At 39.4% G+C, this 17,639-nt stretch overlaps 1 protein-coding gene across 1 annotated transcript in view; it reads right to left on the bottom strand.

The window, feature by feature from the left end:
* LOC128696938 (propionyl-CoA carboxylase alpha chain, mitochondrial-like) overlaps positions 1-14,020 on the bottom strand; it is a 76,246-nt gene extending 62,226 nt beyond the window's left edge. The window contains exons 1-3 of the mRNA XM_070095096.1: positions 13,885-14,020; positions 5,029-5,223; positions 1,465-1,575 (exon numbers count right to left, since the gene is read on the bottom strand). Of these exons, the coding sequence (XP_069951197.1) occupies positions 1,465-1,575; positions 5,029-5,223; positions 13,885-13,971 (393 nt within the window). The 5' untranslated portion in view covers positions 13,972-14,020. The remainder of the gene's footprint in view (positions 1-1,464; positions 1,576-5,028; positions 5,224-13,884) is intronic.
* Positions 14,021-17,639: the final 3,619 nt, after the last annotated feature.

Raw genomic sequence — 17,639 nt, 5'->3', positions numbered from 1 at the left:
ACCTTCCTCTTTTCCCATCTACCTCTTACTCCAACTGTAGCTACAACTAAATAATGATCCGATATATCAGTTGCCCCTCTATAAACATGTACATCCTGGAGCCTACCCATCAACCTTTAATCCACATAATCTAACAAACTACGTACTTTCATTACGTGCTACATCATACCTTGTATATTTATTTATCCTCTTTTTCATAAAATATGTATTACTTATTACCAAATTTCTTTCTACACATAGCTCAATTAAAGGCTCCCCATTTACATTTACCCCTCGCACCCCAAATTTACCTACTACTCCCTCCATAACATTTTTACCCACTTTAGCATTGAAATCCCCAACCACCATTACTCTCACACTTGATTCAAAACTCCCCACGCATTCACTCAACATTTCCCAGAATCTCTCTCTCTCTCCTCTACACTTCTCTCTTCTCCAGGTGCATACACGCTTACTATAACCTACTTTTCACATCCAATCTTTATTTTACTCCACATAATCCTTGAATTTATACATTTGTAGTCCCTCTTTTCCTGCCATAGCTTATCCTTCAACATTATTGCTACTCCTTCTTTAGCTCTAACTCTATTTGAAACCCCTGACCTAATCCTATTTATTCCTCTCCATTGAAACTCTCCCACCCCCTTCAGCTTTGTTTCACTTAAAGCCAGGACATCCAATTTCTTCTCATTCATAACATCCACAATCATCTCTTTCTTATCATTTGCACAACATCCACGCACATTCAGACTTCCCACTTTGACAATTTTCTTCTTATTATTCTTTTTAGTAATCTTTACAGGAAAAGGGGTTACTAGCCCATTGTTCCCGGCATTTTAGTTGACTTTTACAACACACATGGCTTACGGAGGAAAGATTCTTATTCCACTTCCCCATGGATATAAAAGGAAAAGTAATAAGACCATAAACTATTAAGATAAAATCAAAGAAAACTCAGATGAGTGTGTATAAATAAACGTGTACATGTATGTGTAGTGTGACCTAAGTGTACGTAGAAGTAGCAAGACAGAACAAAATGTTATCACAAAAACATGCTCTTCGTCCAAGTCATTTCTTCATTACTCTTAGCAGTATGTCTTTGGATCCTTGATAATCTGCTCAGCTACTCAGTTATTATGGACATAAAAGATGAGGCTGCATTTTCCTACACACTGGAAACTGACCTATATATTATTATTATAATCAAAAAGAAGTGCTAAGCCACAAGGGCTATATAGCACTGACCTATATAGGAAAATACAACTAGGAAAAAAAAACCATGACAAGTGCCAGGACCCAATTAAGCCTGAAATTCACTATAGAATTTTCATTTGACCACTTCAAATGTTATAATTTTCTTAAAACTGAATTTGTAAATAAAAAAAAAAATTGTAAGCAGAATTAGGAGTCCCACTACAAGACCTTCCATCCACAATATGCACTGTGACTGTATAAAAAACCAACCTGGGCTCCAGTGAGCTTAATTGCTTCTAGTATTCGGTCCATGCGTAAGTAAGAGTCTCGAGCCTGAGCTGTACCTACACATATCGCTTCATCTGCTAACTTTACATGTGGCTGCAATGGAAAGACAAAAGAAATATTCAGTACAGAATCCTGATTTCAAACAGAATGAACAAAATCAATTATCAAGAAGAAAGAGCATAAAGATACAAAACAAAAATAACATAAGTTGCCTGGCTTACACTTGCTTAATACCACATCCTTTACTATTCAAGATTATATAAATCCCTGCTATGTATCACATGTATGTAGTGAAGAATGAAAAGCCACTAAAAATGGATTTAGTTTCTTTCAAAAGAAAATAGTGTGGGAAGACAATAAACAAGTACGTACATAAAACATTCTGTAAAGCAAATCATATATTGTATAAAATACAGCCCCTCCTCACTTAGCGACGTACTTGTTTACCGACGACTCAGACTTATGACAGGCTCTCTGACCAGTATGCATACCTCAATAATGTACGCATATTAGAGCTGATTTCCTCTATTCTGTTTATTACAATATACAGTACACTACTGTATAAACATTTAAAAATATACCAGAAATGTTATAAATGGTGCAAAGGTGACATTAAAACAATATCAAAGATGGTTGACACAAACTCACTATCATTATAGTATGCTCCTCATTAGCGACAAATTCATTTACTGATGTGGTCTTAGTAACGGAACTCCATCGTTAAGTGAGGAGAGACTGTATTCATCACTAAGTTACTAGGTTGTATGTACATTTAACCCTTTAAATAGAGGCAAGTACAATATACCAATAACATCTCTGTATTAATGAGAATTTTTCATTAAATAAAAAATCTTACAAGATTGTAAGGTACAAATAAATAACTATGAAGAGATAACCAAAAAAAGATAAAAATTTACCTTTCTATGGTGTGTTTAGAGCTGACAAATTGAAGAATAACACACTTATAAGTCAAATTCATAATTTTTCAAACAAGTCAAGTTCTTGGTTTTTCAACCAACTGATTCCTATGGGCCCAGTAAACAGCACTAAAACATTTACTCAAATTTTTGTGTGCAGGAACCTTTAGAATCATGTGAGGTCATGCAGTAAATTTTCTTGCTTGAAATAGAGGAACAACTTATCGCGAGAACTACTAGTCGCCGGAACTGGCCAATCCTGGTGGCATATTCAATACCCTGAAGTACTGAAAACTTAACCTAACTTTACGATTCACAAAGAATTTTCCTGAAGTATTCAAATACAGTCCTAACCTAAAACTCCCAATAAAAAACTTAATTTCCATCCACTTGCTGACAATGAGCCAACAAGTGGATGAAAAAACACAAAACAGCATAGCTCTTTATAAAAACACTGTTATGTCATTAGTATAATACTTCTTTATGTCTTTTCACCAACATAGCTGGCAGGAACTTAGCACTGATCATTAGTAGTAGTGTATAAGGGAAGCTTTAACAAGATGGCATCTGTGAAGGTTAGAAGGATACACAGTTTTGGCAGAGGATCAGTTAATAGGATGACAGATCACCAAAATGACAGAAAAGAGCACTGTTAGTGTCGGCAAGGCTAACACTACTTTCATGCTCTCTGTCATAGAGAGAGAGAGCAGCCAGTTTCTCCAAAGTACTGGAGAGGACAAAAGCAGGAAATGGAGTAGACACCAGAAGCATCAGTGGCAGGAGAGAGATGAATTACAGTAGCTTACTATAAAGGATATCAGTCTGGTTAAAAGTAAATGTAATATCTGTTTATTGCAAGCCAATGCACAGTGGCACATACATTCACTACTTCTCTTGGTATAAACCTTGGTAATAAATACCGACAAGTTGGTTTAGAAAGACACGTAAGCAAACACTATAACATATTTATTAGAAAACGTTTCGGTCCAAGAAGTGATCAAGGTCCCAGGACCGAAACGTTTTCTAATAAATATGTTAGTGTTTGCTTACGTGTCTTTCTAAACCAACTACTTGTCTTACCATGCTCTCTGTCAAGAAAAGCACTTATTTCTCTTTCTCCATGCTCTTCCTATCTGAGACCCTCAATTTCTCTTCCCAGCTCACTGTCTCAACTGGCTACCCATCCAATTTCATAAACTCTGCCTAATCACATGCTAAATGGACTTTCTTTTCTTCTAAACTCTCTTCTCCTGTGAAATCTCTTGTTCTTTGCCTTCCCTATATTTTTAATTTCTTAATGCTTCACAACACCATCCGTCCTTTACACATTAAATTTACTTTTCACTAAATTAATATTCTTCGTAGTAATCTAGTTCATAATTCTTCCTCCTACCCATTTCCTGTTACTCATGTCTTGATGAAATTAAGACGTATGTGCAACATCTGGGTATCTTTATTGTAGACGTTTCGCCATCCAGTGGCTTTATCAATACAAATTCCAGGACATAACTTGAAGACAGTAGAACTATATACAGAAGATGAAGTAATCAGTCCCTCAACCTTGGAGTTGGTGCGAAGAGCACCACAGTCATGGAGATTCTGAAGCAGAAGCAAGGAGCCTAGCGCTTATATACTAACGTCAGGTGGAAAGGGGGCGTGTAGCAGACGAGGGCATAGTCACTGGTAAGCAGGATTCCCCAGTGGAAGTAGGTCCTACCCAAAGAGATGGGTCAGTAGTAGTAGTTGTCGTAGTCAACGCTACTCATGTCATCTCCAATACTTTGGAGATACTGGCCACTTTTTTCCTGACAGACAGAGGGCACATAAGTGTTAGCCTTGCTGACACTAGAAAACTTTTCTATCATGTCATAGATCACAGTCATCCTATTAACTAACCCTCTGCAAAAAATGTCTATTCATGGACACCATCTTGTTGAAGCTTCCCTTATACATAACACTGTCAACAAGAACCTTAGTCCTGGTTTCGTCTCTCTGGATGTCCTCCTTTCACATTACGTTGTCTAATGCTCTAAACTTCAAAACACTCATGACTTGACCTAACCCTTGTCTCCACTTTTCAACTCTTTCACCTTTCCTGTCTTCTGCTTAAGTGGGTCCTGTTCTGTAGGGATTCTGTCCCACAGGAGATTCTGTCCTGCACCTGTTAACGTTAACTGTAATAACGTACTTAGAACTGGCACCATCATCTGTCTGAATCATTCACACAGTGTGGAGCAAAGATTTTTATACAAGACAGTGCTCCTTGCCACACCACAAAATCTGTTGTTCAATTAATTCATGACTGTGAGGTACCCTTTTTTCAATGACTGGCAAACCAAGTCCCCAGACCTGAACCCACTGAGAACCTCTGGAATGTAACAGAGAGGGATCTACTTGAAGGATATCACTTCACACCAAACATCTCCACTGCCTTCAGCTTCCTCCTCACTACAACATTTTGTTAACTATCACATTAAAAAATTTTTATATCAGGAATGCCACAATGATTAATGAGTACAATGACACCATAATTATATTTTTCAGAAAAAAAAAAAAAAAAAAAAGCTTAGTCATTGAGTGCATCCCTAACTCTCTCTCTCCCTGAAGTGCAAGTAGAGACCAGACTTACAGCATTAGAGTCAACATCAGAATGAATAGACACTGTCTTGATTCCCATCTTCTTGGCAGTCTTAATTACTCTGCATGCAATCTCTCCTCGATTAGCTATCATAATTTTCTCAAAAGTGGCTTCTTTTGGATCGATGGGATCTGTAGTGTATATGGAACAAAATCTTGCTCCCAACACATGTCGACTTTTATGTCCCTGGAAAAGTACAATTTATTATAGTGGTTTTGCAATTACAGCATATTATATGATCTTCTTCAAGAGTTTTAAAGTTATGAAGAAATTTGATTTATAGTAAATTATTTTGCCATCACACAAAGTTATAGCTGGAACAAAATTAAGCTCTGCAAATGAACATTAATAAAAAAAGTTACTCAGTGATAAGTACTGAACTCAGAAAAAATGGGGTAAAATATGCTTCATTAGTGAAATTCATAAATTCCCTCCACTACTCTCCTCCCCAGTCTAAGATTGCATGAAATTGCTGTGTGATATTGATCAGCTTTCAGCTTCTTATATATCATTAACAAGCAGCATATTTACAAAATTAAATAAAATTATTATAAAATATTAAGTGACTAATTTGTTAAAAAAAAAAAAAGCTAGATGCATACCAAACTTCTTAATAACAAATATATAAAGTAGGAACTAGAATACAGTATAATTCATATCAACTTGTTTGCACCATTCTTTAGTAGCTTAAGTTAAGGTGGCTCTTAGCTCAAGTTCTAGTGCTATCAGCTAACACCCGAAGGACACAGGCTCAATTCTGGCATGTGTAGAAACACCAAGTATGTTTCCTGAAACCTGATGCCCCTGCTCATGTAGCAGTGGGTAGGTACAGCACTTGAGTGTTTGCTGACTATTGTGGGTCCCATCTTGGGGAAGAGGATCAAAGAATCACAATGGAAATGGGGTCCTTTGGCTTTCTTTGGTTGTCCTAATTTACTAATGCTCTCAATCAATAACCCAAATAACAACAGAATCCCATTTCAATGGAATTCTGAGTAGTTTCCTTATGTTATTCTGGGTTAATAACCCTCCCTGTTAATTGCCCAAATAAAATCTACAATATTTATGTCCAGAAATGATAACATTATCCAACAAGAGAAATATTACATTAAATTAAACATGCTTCTCAATACACAAAATTTAATATACTATGTCCAAACATTGGGAATAAAGTCAGCAATATCTTTGTTTTGATAAACTTGACAAAGCCACTACTTGGCATTAAAAAGTTACTAACTCAAGCCCTGCCATCTATTACCACTTCCCATGTAATGAACGGGCAGATGCTGAGGTAAAGGATGCTGTATGAAGCTCACTTTCCTTCAGTGACCTCAAAAGACAACACACATCAGTATGTCACTTAGATGTATGTGATGAGCCTAGTGGCCCCTGTAAATGAGCAGCATTGGGGGTGTTTCCTTACACTGGTTGTCTATGTTCCCCATCAGTAAAATGGGTACCTGGGTGTTAGTATCTTATCTTATCTTAGTAGACTGGTATGGGTCGCATCTTGGGACAAAATTGACCTAATTTGCCCGAAATGCTCTGCATAATAAGCGGTTTTCTACGTAGTAGTATGTCACCGATGTCAGCTAGGCCTGTATACCTTGTACATGTACTTGTAGAAATAAAGATATTAAATTATTATTAGAGAGGAGGAGGAGTCTGAGGTAACCGTTCTTCTTTGCACTGGACTGACGAAGCCACTGTGTGGCCAAACATTTCCTCCGTAAAGATTCCCAAATGTTGCCTGTCTCATTTTTCAATTTGTCAGTTTTCTAAACCATTTATCACACAGAGGTGTATGGTTGAATTATTATTATTATGTGACCTCTGTTGGTCTAGCAAAATTGATATGTAGACAAAGCCTAGGAACAAAAGGTGCCAGAAAATTAATGACAGTGATGGGTTTTTGGTTCAAGAAATTGGAGCTACCCTCACCTACCTTTACTTATATCAAGCATGATTAAAACGAGGAATAAAATGGCACAATACTGTGACTTGAACAATAGACCAATAACCCACAGATAGGAGAAAGAAACTTTGACAATGTTTTGGTCCAACTTGGATCATTAACTAGTCACACAGAAGCATGAAGGAAAGGGAGCCAGTATATACTGTATATATGAGAAGGGGGGCAGAGCCAGGAAAACAAGAGGTAGTAGTAGAAGTAATGGTGGTAATTTCTTTGTGGTATACAAAATGTAGTTTACACGTAATAAAATATAGCTTCTCCTTACTTGGCGATGTACTCGTTTACCGATGACTCGGACTTACGACAGGCTCTCTGACCAGTATGCATACCTATATAATGTACGTATATTAGAGCTGATTTCCTCTAGTCTGTTTATTACAATATACTGTACACTACTGTAAAAACATTTAAAAATATACTAAAAATGTTATAATTGGTGCAAAGGTGACATTAAAGCAATATCAAAGATGGTTGACATAAACCCACTACCATTATAGTATGCTCCTTGTTTAGCGATGAATTCGTTTATTGACGTGGTATTAGGAACGGAACTCCGTTGTTAAGTGAAGAGAGGCTGTATTGCTAAGCCACTAGCATTCAGTGCATTTCAGGTAGATTAATCCTAATGCTTAGACTAGGTTATTGAGTGGGTTTTTGTTTATAATGTATAAAAAAAGTGAGGTAGCTAAGTGAACAATAGCACAATATTAAGTATGCAAAGTGTATGGTAGAGTTATTATTGAAAGAATTAAGAGTAAGACGGAGAATAGGATAGCAGATGAACAAGGAGGCTTTAGGAAAGGTAGGGGGTGTGTGAACCAGGTGTTTGCAGTGAAACATATAAGTGAACAGTATTTAGATAAGGCTAAAGAGGTCTTTGTGGCATTTATGGATTTGGAAAAGGCGTATGACAGGGTGGATAGGGGGGCAATGTGGCAGATGTTGCAGGTGTATGGTGTAGGAGGTAGGTTACTGAAAGCAGTGAAGAGTTTTTACGAGGATAGTGAGGCTCAAGTTACAGTATGTAGGAAAGAGGGAAATTATTTCCCAGTAAAAGTAGGCCTTAGACAAGGATGTGTGATGTCACCGTGGTTGTTTAATATATTTATAGATGGGGTTGTAAGAGAAGTAAATGCGAGGGTCTTGGCAAGAGGCGTGGAGTTAAAAGATAAAGAATCACACATAAAGTGGGAGTTGTCACAGTTGCTCTTTGCTGATGACACTGTGCTCTTGGGAGATTCTGAAGAGAAGTTGCAGAGATTGGTGGATGAATTTGGTAGGGTGTGCAAAAGAAGAAAATTGAAAGTGAATACAGGAAAGAGTAAGGTTATGAGGATAACAAAAAGATTAGGTGATGAAAGTTTGGATATCAGATTGGAGGGAGAGAGTATGGAGGAGGTGAATGTATTCAGATATTTGGGAGTGGACGTGTCAGCGGATGGGTCTATGAAAGATGAGGTGAATCATAGAATTGATGAGGGGAAAAGGGTGAGTGGTGCACTTAGGAGTCTGTGGAGACAAAGAACTTTGTCCTTGGAGGCAAAGAGGGGAATGTATGAGAGTATAGTTTTACCAATGCTCTTATATGGGTGTGAAGCATGGGTGATGAATGTTGCAGCTAGGAGAAGGCTGGAGGCAGTGGAGATGTCATGTCTGAGAGCAATGTGTGGTGTGAATATAATGCAGAGAATTCGTAGTTTGGAAGTTAGGAGGAGGTGCGGGATTACCAAAACTGTTGTCCAGAGGGCTGAGGAAGGGTTGTTGAGGTGGTTCGGACATGTGGAGAGAATGGAGCGAAACAGAATAACTTCAAGAGTGTATCAGTCTGTAGTGGAAGGAAGGCGGAGTAGGGGTCGGCCTAGGAAAGGTTGGAGGGAGGGGGTAAAGGAGGTTTTGTGTGCGAGGGGCTTGGACTTCCAGCAGGCATGCGTGAGCGTGTTTGATAGGAGTGAATGGAGACAAATGGTTTTTAATACTTGACGTGCTGTTGGAGTGTGAGCAAAGTAACATTTATGAAGGGTTCAGGGAAACCGGCAGGCCGGACTTGAGTCCTGGAGATGGGAAAGTACAGTGCCTGCACTCTGAAGGAGGGGTGTTAATGTTGCAGTTTAAAAACTGTAGTGTAAAGCACCCTTCTGGCAAGACAGTGATGGAGTGAATGATGGTGAAAGTTTTTCTTTTTCGGGCCACCCTGCCTTGGTGGGAATCGGCCAGTGTGATAATAATAATAATAATAATAATAATAATAATAATAATAATAATAATAATAATAATAATAATAATAATAATAATAATACTTTAATAGTAGTAGGTTGGTAGACAGCAACCACCCAGGGAGGTACTACTCTCCTGCCAAGTGAGTGTAAAATGGAAACCTGTAATTGTTTTACATGATGGTAGGATTGCTGGTATCTTTTTTCTGTCTCATAAACATGCAAGATTTCAGGTACGTCTTGCTACTTCTGCTTACACTTAGGTCACACTACACATACATGTACATGTTTATTTATATACACTCATCTGAGTTTTCTTTGATTTTATCTTAATAGTTCTTGGTCTTATTACTTTTCCTTTTATATCCATGGGGAAGTGGAATAAGAATCTTTCCTCCGTAAGCCATGCGTGTTGTAAAAGTCAACTAAAATGCCGGGAACAATGGGCTAGTAACCCCTTTTCCTGTAATAATTACTAAAAAGAATAAGAAGAAAATTGTCAAAGTGGGAAGTCTGAATGTGTGTGGATGTTGTGCAAATGATAAGAAAGAGATGATTGTGGATGTTATGAATGAGAAGAAGCTGGATGTCCTGGCTTTAAGTGAAACAAAGATGAAGGGGGTAGGAGAGCTTCAGTGGAGAGGAATCAATGGGATTAGGTCAGGGGTTTCAAATAGAGTTAGAGAAGGAGTAGCAATAATGTTGAAGGATAAGTTATGGCAGGAAAAGAGGGACTATAAATGTATTAATTCAAGGATTATGTGGAGTAAAATAAAGATTGGATGTGAAAAGTGGGTTATAGTAAGCGTATATGCACCTGGAGAAGAGAGAAGTGTAGAGGAGAGAGAGAGAGATTTTGGGAAATGTTGAGTGAATGTGTGGGGAGTTTTGAACCAAGTGTGAGAGTAATGGTGGCTGGGGATTTCAATGCTAAAGTGGGCAAAAATGTTGAGGAGGGAGTAGTAGGTAAATTTGGATGCCAGGGGTAAATGAAAATGGGGAGCCTTTAATTGAGCTATGTGTAGAAAGAGGTTTAATAATAAGTAATACATATTTTATGAAGTAGAGGATAAATAAATATACAAGGTATGATATAGCACGTAATGAAAGTAGTTTGTTAGATTATGTATTGGTGGATAAAAGGTTGATGGGTAGGCTCCAGGATGTACACGTTTAAAGAGGGGCAACTGACATATCAGATCATTATTAAGTTGTAGCTACAGTTAGAGTAAGAGGTAGATTGGAAAAGAGGAAAATGGCAACAACAAGTAAGTGGGAGGTGAGAGTGTATAAACTAAGAGAAGAGGAAGTTCGGGTGAGATATAAGCAACTATTGGCAGAAAGGTGGACTGGTGCAAGTATGAGCAGTGGGGGGGTTGAAGAGGGTTGGAATAATTTAAAAAATGCAGTATTAGAATGTGGGGCAGAAGTTTGTGGTCATAGGAGGGTGGGTGCAGGAGGAAAGAGGGGTGATTGGTGGAATGATGAAGTAAAGGTTGTGATAAAAGAGAAAAAGTTAGCTTATGAGAGGTTTTTACAAAGCAGAAGTGTTATAAGAAGTGTAGGGTATATGGAGAGTAAAAGAAAGGTGAAGAGAGTGGTGAGAGAGTGCAAAAGAGAGCAGATGATAGAGTGGGAGAGGCACTGTTAAGAAATTTTAATGAAAATAAGAAAAAAATTTGGAGTGAGTTAAACAAGTTAAGAAAGCATAGGGAAAGTATGGATTTGTCAGTTAAAAACAGAGTAGGGGAGTTAGTAGATGGGGAGATGGAGGTTTTGGGTAGTTGGTGAGAATATTTTGAGGAACTTTTAAATGTCGACGAAGAAAGGGAGGCGGTAATTTCATGCACTGGACAGGGAGGTATACCATCCTTTAGGAGTGAAGAAGAACAGGATGTGAGTGTGGGGGAGGTGCGCGAGGCATTACGTAAAATGAAAGTGGTTAAAGCAGCTGGAACTGACGTAATCATGACAGAAATGTTAAAAGCAGGGGGGAATATAGTGTTGGAGTGGTTGGTATTTTTGTTTAATAAATGTATGAAAGAGGGGAAGGTACCTAGAGATTGGCAGAGAGCATGTATAGTCCCTTTATATAAAGGGAAAGGGGACAAAAGAGATTGTAAAAATTATAGAGGAATAAGTTGACTGAGTATACCAGGAAAAGTGTACGGTAGGGTTATAATTGAAAGAATTAGAGGTAAGACAGAGCAATGTGGCAGATGTTGCAAGTACTATATGGAATAGGTGGTAAGTTACTAAATGCTGTAAAGAGCTTTTATGAGGATAGTGAGGCTCAGGTTAGGGTGTGTAGAAGAGAGGGAGACTACTTTCCAGTAAAAGTAGGTCTTAGACAGGGATGTGTAATGTCACCATGGTTGTTTAATATATTTATAGATGTGATTGTAAAAGAAGTAAATGCTAGGGTGTTCGGGAGAGGGGTGGGATTAAATTATGGGGAATCAAATACAAAATGGGAATTGACACAGTTGCTTTTTGCTGATGATACTGTGCTTATGGGAGATTATAAAGAAAAATTGCAAAGGTTAGTGGACGACTTTGGGAGTGTGTGTAAAGGTAGAAAGTTGAAAGTGAACATAAAAAAGAGTAAGGTGATGAGGGTATCAAATGATTTAGATAAAAGAAAAATTGGATATCAAATTGGGTAGGAGGAGTATGGAAGAAATGAATGTTTTCAGATACATACTTAGGAGTTGACGTGTCGGTGGATGGATTTATGAAGGATGAGGTTAATCATAGAATTGATGAGGGAAAAAAGGTGAGTGGTGCATTGAGGTATATGTGGAGACAAAAAACATTATCTATGGAAGCAAAGAAGGGAATGTATGAAAGTATAGTAGTACCAACACTCTTATATGGGTGTGAAGCTTGGGTTGTGAATGCAGCAGCGAGGAGGCGGTTGGAGGCAGCGGAGATGTCCTGTCTAAGGGCAATGTGTGGTGTAAATATTATGCAGAAAATTCGGAGGGTAGAAATTAGGAGAAAGTGTGGAGTTATTAAAAGTATTAGTCAGAGGGCTCAAGAGGGGTTGTTGAGGTGGTTTGGTCATTTAGAGAGAATGGATCAAAGTAGAATGACATGGAGAGCATTTAAATCTGTAGGGAAAGGAAGGTGGGGTAGGGGTCGTCCTTGAAAAGGTTGGAAGAGGTAAGGGAGGTTTTGTGGGCTAGGGGCTTGGACTTCCAGCAGGCGTGCGTGAGCGTGTTCGATAGGAGTGAATGGAAACAAATGGTATTTGGGACCTGACGATCTGTTGGAGTGTGAGCAGGGTAATATTTAGTGAAGGGATTCAGGGAAACTGGTTATTTTTATATAGCCGGACTTGAGTCCTGGAAATGGGAAGTACAATGCCTGCACTCTAAAGGAGGGGTTCGGGAGATTGACGGTTTGGAGGGATATGTTGTGTATCTTTATACGTATATGCTTCTAAGCTTTTGTGTTCTGAGCACCTCTGCAAAAACAGTGATTATGTGTGAGTGAGGTGAAAGAGTTGAATGATGATGAAAGTATTTTCTTTTTGAGAATTTTCTTTCTTTTTGGGTCACCCTGCCTTGGTGGGAGACGGCCAACTTGTTAAAAAAAAAAAATAATATTTTAAACTGATTCAGTGATCTTAAGTTAACCGGGATTTCTTAAGCAGTTTCAAACTGGCTTTATGTCTTCAAGATATGGAATGATTGTAAGAGATGGTGAAGAAACAGGAAGTTTATTAGGTTTCTGTAGAATTATAATGGGATAGAGTTGGACGAACTGATTTTGTTTAATAATAATTATTATAATAAGCCACTGGGAGTGCTAAACCCGTGTGAGGGGATGTGGAAGGTATTCAGGCTTAATTCAGGGAACTGGAGCAAAGATTCAATTCCCTAGATCAAGAGCCCCTCACCAACATCAAGGAACTTTCCTTGAGGGGTAATAATAATAATACTAATAATATCTTCATTTCTACATGTACAAGATGTACAGACTTAGCTGACATCAATGACATACTACTACATAGAAAGCTGCTTGTTACGCAGAGCATTTCAGGAAAATTAGGTCAATTTTGTCCCAGGATGCGACCCACACCAGTCAACTGACACCCAGGTACCCATTATTACTGACGGGTAAACATGGATAACCAGTGAAAGGAAACATGCCCGTTTCCCCTCTTTTGCCGGGAACTGAACTCAGACTCTCACCGTGCAAAGCGAGAACTTTGCCACCAGGCCACATTGCACCGTTTGGTACAGCATAGTGTTGGTCTAGTTACATTAGGAAGATTAGGCAATTTTTTAAAAACTCTAAATTGATTGGCAGACAGAGGGCCTTTTGCTGGTTCGGGCAATGAATTCCAGATCTTACAGCCTTTTTATGTGCATTGCGTTTTTGCATAGGGTGTGACACGGGGGATATCGAAGTTTTGTGTTTTATGTTGTGCCTGTGTGCTCTGTTGCAGAACTCATCAAAGATCCACCCATACCCCCAGAGGCTAAGTGACTCTTGCGGGTATGGCGCTTGCCTGATTATTATTTATTGCCGGTTACCAAAAATATACATCGTACCAGCTGAGCTACAGCTCAAGATACACTTCGTCACTTTTTCTTTCTTGCACCTGTTATTCTTTGCACATAATTTTAATGTAGGTAACACATTACTTACATTTCTATAAGTGTGGAGGAGAGTTTTAATGGATGGAGAGCAGCGTCTAGCTCTCACAACCACCACAGCCGCCATGTTTACACTCATCAGCTGAGCTTCTTACAGACATTACCGACCTAATTATATATATTCCACATATATAATTGTGTTGAGAAAACTTTTAAATGTATCTGTAAAATTAAAAAAAAATCATTATAAATATGATAAGAATTATGACCCCCTAATGCTAAATATACTCTACCTCTGATTTTTTTTATTCAAGGACCCCAATGGAAATAAGTCACCTTCAATCAGTCAAGCCCCTCAAGGAAGATAAGATAAGATAAGATTTCGTTCGGATTTTTAACCCCGGAGGGTTAGCCACCCAGGATAACCCAAGAAAGTCAGTGCGTCATCGAGGACTGTCTAACTTATTTCCATTGGGGTCCTTAATCTTGTCCCCCAGGATGCGACCCACACCAGTCGACTAACACCCAGGTACCTATTTGCTGCTAGGTGAACAGGACAACAGGTGTAAGGAAACGTGTCGAATGTTTCCACCCGCCGGGAATCGAACCCGGGCCCTCCGTGTGTGAAGCGGGAGCTTTTAGCCACCAGGCCACCGGACCGGTTCCTTGATGTTGGTGAGGGGCTCTTGATTTAGGGAATTAGATCTGTGCTCCAGTTCCCCGAATTAAGCCTGAATGCCTTCCACATCCCCCCCCCAGGCGCTGTATAATCCTCCGGGTTTAGCGCTTCCCCCTTGGAGTTTACCTGGAGAGAGTTCCGGGGGTCAACGCCCCCGCGGCCCGGTCTGAGACCAGGCCTCCTGGTGGATCACAGCCTGATCAACCAGGCTGTTGCTGCTGGCTGCACGCAAACCAACATACGAGCCACAGCCCGGCTGATCCGGAACTGACTTTAGGTGCTTGTCCAGTGCCAGCTTGAAGACTGCCAGGGGTCTGTTGGTAATCCCCCTTATGTGTGCTGGGAGGCAGTTGAACAGTCTCGGGCCCCTGACACTTATTGTATGGTCTCTTAACGTGCTAGTGACACCCCTGCTTTTCATTGGGGGATGGTGCATCGTCTGCCAAGTCTTTTGCTTTCGTAGTGGGTGATTTTCGTGTGCAAGTTCGGTACTAGTCCCTCTAGGATTTTCCAGGTGTATATAATCATGTATCTCTCCCTCCTGCGTTCCAGGGAATACAGGTTTAGGAACCTCAAGCGCTCCCAATAATTGAGGTGTTTTATCTCCGTTATGCGCGCCGTGAAAGTTCTCTGTACATTTTCTAGGTCGGCAATTTCACCTGCCTTGAAAGGTGCTGTTAGTGTGCAGCAATATTCCAGCCTAGATAGAACAAGTGACCTGAAGAGTGTCATCATGGGCTTGGCCTCCCTAGTTTTGAAGGTTCTCATTATCCATCCTGTCATTTTTCTAGCAGATGCGATTGATACAATGTTATGGTCCTTGAAGGTGAGATCCTCCGACATGATCACTCCCAGGTCTTTGACGTTGGTGTTTCGCTCTATTTTGTGGCCAGAATTTGTTTTGTACTCTGATGAAGATTTAATTTCCTCATGTTTACCATATCTGAGTAATTGAAATTTCTCATCGTTGAACTTCATATTGTTTTCTGCAGCCCACTGAAAGATTTGGTTGATGTCTGCCTGGAGCTTTGCAGTGTCTGCAATGGAAGACACTGTCATGCAGATTCGGGTGTCATCTGCAAAGGAAGACACGGTGCTGTGGCTGACATCCTTGTCTATGTCGGATATAAGGATGAGGAACAAGATGGGAGCGAGTACTGTGCCTTGTGGAACAGAGCTTTTCACCGTAGCTGCCTCGGACTTTACTCTGTTGACGACTACTCTCTGTGTTCTCTTAGTGAGGAAATTATAGATCCATCGACCGACTTTTCCTGTTATTCCTTTAGCACGCATTTTGTGCGCTATTACGCCATGGTCACACTTGTCGAAGGCTTTTGCAAAGTCTGTATATATTACATCTGCATTCTTTTTGTCTTCTAGTGCATTTAGGACCTTGTCGTAGTGGTCCAATAGTTGAGACAGACAGGAGCGACCTGTTCTAAACCCATGTTGCCCTGGGTTGTGTAACTGATGGGTTTCTAGATGCGTGGTGATCTTGCTTCTTAGGACCCTTTCAAAGATTTTTATGATATGGGATGTTAGTGCTATTGGTCTGTAGTTCTTTGCTGTTGCTTTACTGCCCCCTTTGTGGAGTGGGGCTATGTCTGTTGTTTTTAGTAACTGTGGGACGACCCCCGTGTCCATGCTCCCTCTCCATAGGATGGAAAAGGCTCGTGATAGGGGCTTCTTGCAGTTCTTGATGAACACAGAGTTCCATGAGTCTGGCCCTGGGGCAGAGTGCATGGGCATGTCATTTATCGCCTGTTCGAAGTCATATGGCGTCAGGATAACATCGGATAGGCTTGTGTTAATCAAATTTTGTGGCTCTCTCATAAAAAATTCATTTTGATCTTCGACTCTCAGTCTGGTTAGCGGCTTGCTAAAAACTGAGTCATATTGGGACTTGAGTAGCTCACTCATTTCCTTGCTGTCATCTGTGTAGGACCTTGATTATAATAATAATCAATCAGTCAAGATTTTTTTTTTTTTTGGGGGGGGGTTATCCCAGGTAATTTACACTGTGTATGATAACTGTACGTATGTGTACCTGTTATCCTAGGTAAGTTACACTATGTATGACAATTATACATGTGTGTACATGTGCCTAAATAAACTTAAGGACCTAGATGGAATAAGTCACTTCTTTTGGGTTATCCTCGGTAATTTACACATAATTGTACTTATGTGTACCTGTACCTAAATTAACTTACTTATTTACTTAATTCTCGGTAATCTGCACATGTTATTATGTGAAACAATTGTAACCGTCCAAAAATTGTGTAATTTTACCTGAATAAATTTATCAATTTAATTATTTAAACAATGGTCTGAGGCCTGCAATGAATCGAACCTTTTTTTCATTTATTTATCATTATTATTATTCACAGACAGGAGAGGTTCAAACCTATGACCAATCCTAATACCGGCAGGCCAGTGCGTTATCAGCTGTACCACTCCCATCCGACATAATTACTACTATTATTATATTAATTCAGAGGGAGGGGGGGAAGGTGAACATGTTGAGTGTGGCAATAATCCATCTGGCAAAGTTCACATTTAATTATGTCTCCATAGCCTGTTGATGCAACCTCCATCACTAAAATACATGTAGTATACGAACACAAGATAAAGAAACACACTTCCCCTTCCCCCAAAAATTAAATCACAACTAAAGATCCACCTTCAAGCCAAGAATGATGTCTTAACCATATAACACTCTCATAAATTATACATGTTGATGGTTTAGTAAGTAAGTAAGTAAGTTTATTCAGGTATACACAAATACAGTTACATAGAATTATCATACATAGCAGCATATGTGTAGAGAACCTAGGATAACCCAAAAAAGTCAGACAGAGTGACTTATTTCCATTTCTATTCATCAGTCATCTTGTGCAGCTGGTATGGAAAATTTTATAGGGGTTACCAGTATGTACCTCAACATTACATGCAAACAAGTAATCTCATTGGGAGACAACAACCATATTGTTTACCGTAGTCACCCCGTGTAGACATGTGAGAAAACTTAGCCACCCCTGGTCACTGCAGGTGGCTCCTTTGACCTCACAATCTTACCCATATCTATCCGAGACCTGTATGAATTGGATAGCACCTACAAGTACGGCGCT

This window comes from Cherax quadricarinatus, chromosome 49 (genome assembly GCF_038502225.1).
Source record: "Cherax quadricarinatus isolate ZL_2023a chromosome 49, ASM3850222v1, whole genome shotgun sequence".
NCBI classification, from domain to species: Eukaryota; Metazoa; Arthropoda; class Malacostraca; order Decapoda; family Parastacidae; genus Cherax; species Cherax quadricarinatus.
The sequence above is the reverse complement of the archived record's forward strand: the minus strand, read 5'-3'. Positions and strand labels throughout refer to the sequence as shown.